This window comes from Micromys minutus (assembly GCF_963924665.1).
Source record: "Micromys minutus genome assembly, chromosome: 1".
In the NCBI taxonomy this organism is placed as follows: Eukaryota; Metazoa; Chordata; class Mammalia; order Rodentia; family Muridae; genus Micromys; species Micromys minutus.
In genome coordinates, this window is record NC_137969.1 from 71996645 (window position 1) to 72006779 (window position 10135).

The following is a 10135-nucleotide window of genomic DNA, read 5'->3' on the forward strand; positions in this document are numbered from 1 at the left end:
TGTGGGTAGAGCCATTGCTGGAAGAAGGGGCTATCCTAATGCCAACACTTGGAGATGCTAGAGTGAAGATAAAGGCTTGTCAGGACCATGCCCTGACTGAGGTTGTCTTCAATTTGAACCTCAAGGCAGGATTCAACATGGACTTGAAGGGCTCCCTGGATTTCTTTACTTGGTCTTCTTCCCAATGTGGTCCCAGTGAGTAGATCCTTGCCTTCACTCTTCTCATCTGAGTGCACACTAAGAAGTGGGCAGGTCTAGCTTGTTAGGGCTACCAAGGCCCAGGTTCTGACCCTAAGAAATCCAGGATCTCCAAGTAGCTCACTTTCCTTCGTCTTACATGGCTATATCACAGGAACCTTAGAATCAGATCGCCTGAACCGCATGCCATCTCCGCCAACACTCAGATATGAAATCTTAGGAAAGTTACTCAGATTATCCATGAGGACCCATGAGAACATTCTCTCAGACATAATTGTGGGAAATGAGTGAGATGAGAGCTATAAAATACTTAAACAGCTTAAAATACTGTCTTGTAAAATCAATGACAGAAACAATAGTCATTACTACTGTGCCCTGTATTACGATGCCCTTGATTCCTTTGTATAACAATTGTGCCTCCATCTATCTCTTACCCATCTCTTTGTAAAAGTCATTCCAAATCCCAAAGGTTGAGCATGTTCTTCCAGAGTTTTCTTATAATCCTGTAGATAGATACTAAACAAGTTTGTAATAACTGCACTTAGCCTGAAATTTTCCAGTGATTCACTCTCCTTTCCCATTATCAGGTAAGTTGTAGAGAGGCGCAAACCATTTCTGGTTTCTATTTAAATCACCAGGGCCTAACAGAATCCTTGCTCCAGCATCTAATAAATACTAAGTTCAGAAATAAGCCTCCGTTTTGCTCTGTAAAAAACTAATGACTTGCATTCAAACTACTAACTAATCTCCCTGCCTATACACCTCAGCCCTTCCTCCCATGGCACTCAAGAGGACCTGCTCCAGCTCCAGTCTCTTCTTGGTGACTAAGTCCTGCCTCCTGGCCACCGCTCCAAAATCCTGGCAGCATACAGCTTCCACCTGCATCTCAGTTCCAAGTCACTGCTTCCTTGTTCCCCACCTCACTTCTGCCCTTGAGCTTAAGTAAAAACTGTGCTATTTGTTCCCCGTTTGAGAGGAGCTGCTCAGGTTTGCCTGAAGTAAATGTGTGCACAAAAGACCTTTTGAGAGCAAATCTCATCCACATAAGAATCATGCAGAAATGACAAACCATCAGATAATAGGGGTTGATAATTTGTGGGTATCGGAGAGGGAAGGCGGGCCGTTGTCAGGGTATCATGATGTACCAAGCAGCTAGTCACATAGTTTTAAAAAAAAAAGCTAATGTATGAGAAGCTTTTCAAATACTCTGTGGAAGTAGGAGAACCATTAGGAATGCATGGGACTGTCCAAGAAGTGAGCGATATACTTGGGCAGATAAAGAGTTAAAGACCTGGTTTTCTTGGAGAAGCATTTATGCAGTTTGCTGTAGTTCCTGTTTGCATGGGACAAGAGGAATCCAGGCAGAAAGAGGGGGAGGGGAGGGAGAGACAGAGACAGAGACATATTCTTGACTGAAATGTATGAAATTAATTAATACTGAGCTTTATTATCTGCTATGTATATTCTGACAATAAAAATATTTGCCAAGCACTTTACGGTTTGGAAATATCTCTATGTACACAGCATATCTCCTTTGATAAGAGCGTTGAATGACAGGATGGCTCTGTGGACAGTCTACACAACCTAGTGTCAAGAAGCCCGGGTCTGCATCCTGTGCAGTTGACAGAAAACTGCGTGTCCTTGGGAAGGTTGCTTCCGTCTCTGGAATTCTATTTACCTTTGGATGAAGTGAGGTACAGGCTGTGCTGTTTTTAAAGCCTGTTTAGGTCATTTATAACTGATGCCACACCTCTTTTCTTCTAGAGCCAAGGTAAAATGCTCTTACCCTGGGATTGTTTTTCAAGCATCAGTACACCTCTTTGAGTCTTCCACTGATGTTCCTATAATCAGATTGTCTGAGTGGTCCCTGTCTTAGGTAAGCTCAGGTAAGCAAAGAGCATTCTAGTAACAGATCACTCTCAGTTGATCTCCTTTCTTGCAAATTCTGCCTGCCTCTCTAGTCCAAGGTCTCTCTCACTTCATCCTGCCCCCTCCCACTCCACCGCCAAGGACAGCTAAGTCTTTCCTAGGTTTCATGTTAGAAAGTGGGGAGAGGTTTTAGTGGCTTAGACTTTATGGGAGAGAGTTGGGGACTTTCCCTATACTGACATGCCTGTTCCCCTCTTTTACATTTGTCTGCTGGCTCCATACTCAGCTAGCCAAGAATGATGTGTCTGATGAAGTGGATGGATGTTTGGGGCAACAGCTTTCCTGGTCCAGAGCATAGAACATTATAGAACATTATGTGTTTCTATTTCCCCTTCCATATTCTTGGTACTCTGAGAGAAACCCATCTTAAAAAAAAAAAAAAAAAGGTATTGGTACGTTTTCTTTCTTTGTGGAGATTGTCTGATATTTTGCTTTTACTTGCCTTCAGCCCGAAAGGCTGAGAAGCAGTGTTATCTTTGTGTGTAAATTCCAGGTCACTGGACAACCACCAGGCACCTGGGTGATTTTGAGATGAAATCTTTTGCAGCCACATGCTGAAGCAGTCCTCTCCCTTCCAACCACAGCTCCCCAGTGTCAGCACGGTCCCTGGGTAGTGCCTATCTGGGTATTTCAACATGATTATAGGACGTGGAGTTCTTTCATGAGCCTGAAGAATTCAGTCCATGATACTGAACGTGAAAGATTCTCGGAAGCTCAGAAGCAAGGGCAGGGAACGACTACTCTCCCATCGTTTCCACAGCTTGTCAACATTCAAGACAAGCTACACATCTTTCTGCCTGCTGGATTGTCGCTTCTCTCTCCTCTCTCTCTCTTCCTTTTTGAATAATAAAGACTTAGCATTACGTACCACATGAACTCAGCTGAGGTTGGAACTGATGACTTAATGTGTTCATCTACTCCCTGCTTTGGTCTTAAGTTGTGTTTTAGGCTTTTGCAGGAGACAAGCTTCTTCAGGAGAGAACCCCAAAGCTGGGCTGAATTTTGTACTTGTAAAATACTTAGGAATGATTCGAAGTTAAATTGATTCCGGTCATACTGGATTAAACAAACGTCCACTGGCTGGTTTTGCTACGCTGCCGGACACACAGCTGGTCTGCCATCCACATCCCTCAGTGTCTACCAGGCTGGCAGGCAGGCTATTCCATCAAACCAGCGATCTTAGTACCACCAACCCTGCCTCACAATGCCCAGAATCCACTTCTAACCCACAGAGAAATGCGTATTTACAGCCAGATGCAAGATAAGATGAAGATCATCTGCTGGTTTCTTTCTTTCTGGGAGGCAAGTTCCTTAAACACTGATTTTACAACCCAATAAATAAGCCCCATATCTTTCAGCACCGTGGATTCTCTATATCCTTTCCTACAAATTCAGAACTTCACACGCCGGTAGAAACGTTAAGCAAAACTTCATTTTTTGTATGCCTACTTTGCTGGACCAGCTTCTCCCCTCTGGGTCCCTTTGCATCCCTGATGCGTCAGTGGATTCTTCCTCAGCCTTTCTAAGGGCTGGAGAGGCAGAGCGCCAGAGCAGCAGAGCCGAGCCTGCAGAACTGCCATCTGATTGGCTGCTGGACGCGTGGCTGGGCTATAAAAGAGACCCCTACAGGCTTGAGAGCCAGAGGCTCAGAGGATTCTGACAGCTTCTTTGCAGAGCAGAAGCAACTGTGCTCAGAATAGAAACCGCCGCTGCTCCCGCTGCTCCCGCTGCCTTTCTCTCCTCGCTCCGAATCCCACAGTTAAAGAAGATGTGCAAAGGACTTGCAGGTCTGCCGGCTTCCTGCCTGAGGAGGTAAGATTGGTTTCTGTTATTAGCCAGGCTAAACTTTTGCATAGACTTTCTCACTGAGTTGCATGCTTTGCTTATGAACTTCTCTCTGGGATCATAGGATATATCTGCTCCAGGGAGCCCTGCTAGCATTTCCCTAGGACTAGCCAGACACGTTGAATTAGGAATCAGGCTCCTCACATATTGCTTGCTCCCTGTGTGTTATATTTCACATGACCTTAGTTTTTGAGACTGCTTCTGACATTTAATATGGGTCCTTTAGTTAAGCTTTTTTGGATTACGGGGTTATAGGAGGTTTGGGGGGATGCATCTTTCTGTAATTATTGTCCTTGTTTGAGCATTGCTGAGGACCCAGAACCATGGCGAACTAGTTCTTGTGTGGGGGAGGAAACCTCAGAAGGAACTTTGGAAACACCATCAGAATGCTTTCTGTGACGTTCTTCACTGTCCTCTGCTCTGCCTTAGTTGTAAACAAGTGTGAGAATAGCAGATACTTTTCCAAAGCACATCTCTCTTCTCCCTCTGCCCCACCTCCAGATGTTGAAGTGAGTTGTGGCTGAGAAATAAATTGTTTTCAACATACCAGCTTAAAGTTTTAAAGGCACTTGTATGGTCTTGGGTTCATTTTTTCAAAGCGTGTAAATGAATGATTTCATAGAGTACTTATATTTGGTTTACAGTAAAACACAAGGTTAGTGTGTGTTAACATGATTTCCTCTCAAAATTAGAGGTCAGAAGTCATCTGTGGGTCTACCAAACCTTCCTAACCATCGGAGGAAATGTAAACCATGTTAAATCTCAGTTTGAAAACAGTCCCCCAAATCACAGTGTTCGGGCATTACTGAGTCTGTCCTCAAAGGGTTAAGCAGTTCTCAGCTTCAGTGCCAGGGTCTCCAGAGGGTCTTATCTGCTCAAGATCACTTGGTGGCAGCAGAGGAAAGACCATGCCCAGGTTACCTGTCTCCAGGGACTGCTGAAGTAGCTTTGGTTTTGATTTTTCTGCTTCTCTTGTGTTACAAGATATTTGCCAAGCATGCTTCCAGCTCTTCGGAAATGCCCCTTTATTTAGTCAGTAGCTGTCCGGGCTCAGCAGAGACAGCGCACGGAGACAGGAAGTCATATCTCTTTGGGCTGGATTACAGTGCATCCATAGCGTCACCGTAGAACTGTCCCATCTCTGGTGATTTTATCTTGCTGTCACTGGGGAAGCTTTTGTCACTAGTCATCAGCTGGGGGGGAAAAGAGAAAGGAAGACAGCCTTGTGAGAGATGGAAAAATACTACCTTAAATACTCAAGACTAGTGCTGAGATTGGGACAACCTGAGAAAATCCACTGAGAAGTTTCCAGTGTGTTAACATCCATCCCAAAGCGCTGCTGTGCACCAGCCGTTCGTTTCTAACCCTTCAAGGAGAAGTTGTCTCATCCTTTGTTTCCCCTGAAATGCCATTCTTCATAAACCATTCCCTGGCTTTTATAATAAAAGATAACAGTAATATAAAATGTATTAAGAAAGAATGACAGAGTTGGAAGTTCAAGTAATCAGAAACTCTGGCTGCCTGTTAAGTGGTAGCTGTGAACTGGAAACTGCTCTTAATTAAATAATTACTCACCTCAGCCGTGACTCTGTCTTGCTTCTCGTATCCCAAAGTCTCAGACGTCCTTTTTAATGTGCATCTCACTATAATGTAGATTTGGGGTTGTTTGCTTGCCTGTTGTTTGTAGCTCTAGCTGGAGGTTGCCTAGAAACAAGCCTGGTAGAGCTGGGCTTTTAGCCTAAGCATGTGTACCACTTACTTTTTCTGCTCCTCTATGCAGGGTTACACACTGAAGCTTGTGCTCTGTATACACACACACACACACACACACACACACACACACATCTTGGGAACTGCTTGGCTACTCCTTTTAGGGCTAACTAAACTCACTTCTACTTTACTGGAGTGGTTCCCTTGCTCACTCTGGGAAATAGCATAGTGCCTCCAGAAGGTGTCATATAGGGAGAATGGGTCCTGTTTTGCAGTTACTGCATACATTTCAAAATAGCAGTCATTTCTTAACATGCTTTCACCAAAGACATCAAAGGTCATAAAGGAAACTCTTCTGGGATTTCAAGCCACTGCAACTCTTCTAAAGAGGCTACTTTTGACCCACACAACAGTCATGGGTTCTTATGATCCCCCATGTCTCTCTGTTAAGGAAATGTGGTTTTCATGTTAAATTTTGTCTTTCTTGCAGTGCAAAGGATATGAAACATCGACTGGGATTCCTGCTGCAGAAATCAGATTCCTGTGAACACAGCTCTTCACACAGCAAGAAGGAGAAAGTAGTAACTTGCCAGAGGTAAGAGAAATGGCTTGAGCGCAGAGCCCTTGAGTGTCAACTATCTGATGGTAGAGAAATAGTGCATTGTATGTAACAAGAGAGTGTAAAGACAAACCATTAGCTGGGCCAGATTTAGGTCAAGATGGCCTCCATTACAATTCACAATTGTAATCTCATCACTCAGAAGGTTTGGAGGGCCATGGGTTCAAGACTAGCCTGAGATTTATAAAAAGATATATCAAACACACACACACACACACACACACACACATACACACAAACCACACACATGAGGGTGAAGAGAAATAGACAGACAGAAAGATAGATAACACAGTCCAGTTCATGTTAATCATAATTAGAATTTAGATCTCTACAAATTTCATGAAAAGGTATCCCAATAAACGACACATCACATTTTGTCTTAGTTTTTTTTTTCTTTAATTCTATGCCGTGTATTAAAATCATTCTTTCTACTGTTATATCTCCAGGGTGAGCCAAGAAGAAGTCAAGAAATGGGCTGAATCACTGGAAAACCTAATTAACCATGAATGTAAGTACCAAGCTTCTCTTTCTCTGTTTCTGGATGTGTGTGTGATCACATATACACACTACACACACACACACACACACACACACACACACACACACACACACACACACACACACTGAGGATAGCATTACTCAGCACAAGACAAGGCATTTCTGGCTAACCGTGGCTCCTTGTTTTCTGTCACAGGTGGACTGGCAGCTTTCAAAGCTTTCCTGAAGTCAGAATACAGTGAGGAGAACATTGACTTCTGGATCAGCTGTGAGGAGTACAAGAAAATCAAGTCACCTTCGAAACTAAGTCCCAAGGCCAAGAAGATCTACAATGAATTCATCTCAGTGCAAGCAACAAAAGAGGTACGTTTCCATGGCAGAGAACTTTCTAGCTCTTAGTGGGATTCAGAGGAGAGGCATTCCAGGCTAGCGATTTTTAGAACTACTAGTTAAAGGAGCAATGGGACTGGCTATTGTAATCTTGACAACATTTCAAGTAAGTCCTTTTGCCTGTATGATCTCAATGAGTCCTTAACACATGTAATCGTAAATCTCCCCAGTGAAAGAGCAAAGGACAAGAACGTTCTCCTTCCGTTTAGAGGCAGAAGTGGACCTTTTGTACACATATGCCAGGGCAGACCCAAATGTCCCGGGTCTTACTCCTGGGAAGAAGGAAAAGGGAGGGTCCTAACTACTCCTTGTTGAATACAAGCCTCCTCTCTTCAACAGAGCTCTAGATCTAATGCAAGCTTGGTCTTTGCACTTCAGGTGAACTTGGATTCTTGCACCAGAGAGGAAACAAGCCGGAACATGTTAGAGCCCACGATAACCTGTTTTGATGAAGCGCAGAAGAAGATTTTCAACCTGATGGAAAAGGATTCCTACCGCCGCTTCCTCAAGTCTCGATTCTATCTTGACCTGACCAATCCTCCCAGCTGCGGGGCCGAGAAGCAGAAAGGAGCCAAGAGTTCTGCAGACTGTACTTCCCCAGTCCCTCAGTGTGCCTAATTCTCACACAGAGGCAGAGGGCTGAAATGCCAAGACTATGCTCTGGAAAACCTGAGGCCAAATATTGATCTGTACTAAGCACTAATGCTTTATCCACATTGTAGCCTAGTGTCCCTGCCGCCTGCCGTGTGTGAGTCACTTCCATGTAAAACTAGACTTAGCTGTGGTGTTGGGGTTTTCACTGGGGTAAGATTCAATTCATTTTCAATTTTCTCACATTTCTCTAAGGGTGTCAGCTGAGCAAGTCTCCAAATAATGGCCCTGTAGGTGTAGATTTTCAAAGATTGCTGGCAGTCCGCCCCTTCCAACAGTTTGACCTCAAGTTAGTGAGTTGGTACACTTCATGTGACATCACATGCACATGCAATGTAAGCCAGCAGCACTCTCTATGGACTCTCAATGTTTAGGTGATATTTGTGTATGTGTATGTATATATTAAATATATATAACATATGCATATACATTCTGTATATATATATGTATTCAATATGAGTGTGGATGTGCATGAATATATAAGCATATATATATTTGTATATGTTCACACATGCACACACATTTCTTCAAGAAAAGATGGGAAAGATCCTAGGTGCTCACATTGGGGTATGTACACATGCTTGCATGCATGTTCTGGTTTCTGGTCCTTCATTCCGTGTCTGAACAGGGCAAACTAAATTAACTGCCATGCAGGCTAAGAAAGGAACACTAACTTGTGGGAAATGAGTTCTGTAAAACCATTGGATCTTGATGGAGACTAGTCAGGGCCTTTGTGTTTAATCGTTGATGGCCTCCATATTGAGCACTAGGCTAAGGGTTAGTACTCTGAAAAAAATCTGCTGTCTGACTGACACAGAACTGCCTTGCAGCAGTGATCATTACTAGCACTTTGAAGTCCCTATGCGCTTGGCCTTCCCTCCTTCGCCTGGGTGCTCAGGGCATGCTGATTAGCATCTGGGTTAGTGTGGATGTTTGAGCTGAATGAAGGGATTGCTGCCTAGCCCAAAAAGGACTACTGCTTATGTGAAGGCAGAGGACCTAGAGATTATCTTAATTCTTTCCTCTCTTGATAAGGTGCTCTTCTATTCCTACCCCTAAAGAATGTCACCTGTCAGATGAGCCTCCTTAGTTCACGGGGGTTGGTTGCTCACTTTAGGAACCACTCTTGGCTACCTGCAAGTGGTTTTAAGCTACATGCCTATATTTTAAAAGCATCATCAGGGGAAAGATCTATGTTTTATCAGAAAGAAGTAAGTTCTCATTAACTGCAAATCCCTTTTTGGTTTTCTGCTTTGAGGTAAGAGCTTGTTCATTCCATCCCAAACACCAAGGTTAGCAGAGACCAATGAAAGAAGAGAGGAAAGAAAAAAGAAAGGGAAAAGAGAAAAGGGGAGGGCAGGATATCAGTTGGAAGGACTACTGTTTGGAGCTTTTCAAGGCACATGAAATACTTGAAAATTTTTCATTTGTGTTATTTATGATGTTTTGTACAATGTTTTTTATTATTGCATTGTTTTATAAATGGAGGTACAGGATATTACCCGAATTATTAATGAATGCCCAAGAAGTAATTTTCTTCTTATTCTTCTAAAAGTACTGCCTTTGGGCACACACACAAACTTGTGCACACACTGCAGTCACTGCTCCAGTTTAAATCACATGCATGAGCACCATGGTGGCTAGTAAGCCAATATGCAGGGCTGCAAAATGAAGACAAAGGAATAGTGTGTATCCAAGTCTCATTGTCCTGAAGAAATCAGTTGTCTAGCGGTACTTGTCTTGTCTCTCTTGACAGTCTTGCTTGTAATGTCCCCAAGGATCCCCCATCAGTGTTCCTAACCCCTTTTTGTTATATATGAGTCCACAGTCATGCCTGTATAACTCTTTAGTCTTGCCCTGATATTATCATGACTTTGAGATTATACCTGTACTCACAAATAGGTGTGGAAAGTCATTCTGAATGAGAAGTAAATTATTTTATGTAATACATCTTGAGTGCGTTTTCACTTGTATTTCCATTGCTCTTTGGTGTGGTGAGCCTGCCTGCTGCTGGTCCATGCAAAGAATGCTCCTTCCATATGCATGTCTGCTTCTACCATGTGCTTCATAGGCCTCAACGCTGATGCTTCCAATGAGACACACAGATCTTAATGATAACCGTAAATAAATGCTTCCTACAAAACAATCTGCTTGGAAACACATTAATGATCCAGAGAGGCATGCTGTGAGAAGTAGCAGGGTGTAGAATGCCTTTAGAAAATGACTCATACGGAATCTTTTATCCCTCCCCTGCCCAGTCCAGGAAGGAAAGCAGAGGTTGTATTGTTTAGGCTC

General features: G+C 43.3%; 1 protein-coding gene across 1 annotated transcript; it reads left to right on the forward strand.

Moving 5' to 3' along the window:
* The first annotated feature begins 3790 nt into the window (after positions 1–3790).
* RGS4 (regulator of G protein signaling 4) lies at positions 3791–9866 on the forward strand. Its single transcript, XM_080915051.1, has 5 exons — positions 3791–3939; positions 6173–6277; positions 6748–6809; positions 6996–7162; positions 7568–9866. The coding sequence occupies exons 1-5, from the start codon at positions 3896–3898 to the stop codon at positions 7805–7807; spliced, it is 618 nt and encodes a 205-aa protein (XP_080771177.1). The 5' UTR covers positions 3791–3895; the 3' UTR covers positions 7808–9866.
* Positions 9867–10135: the final 269 nt, after the last annotated feature.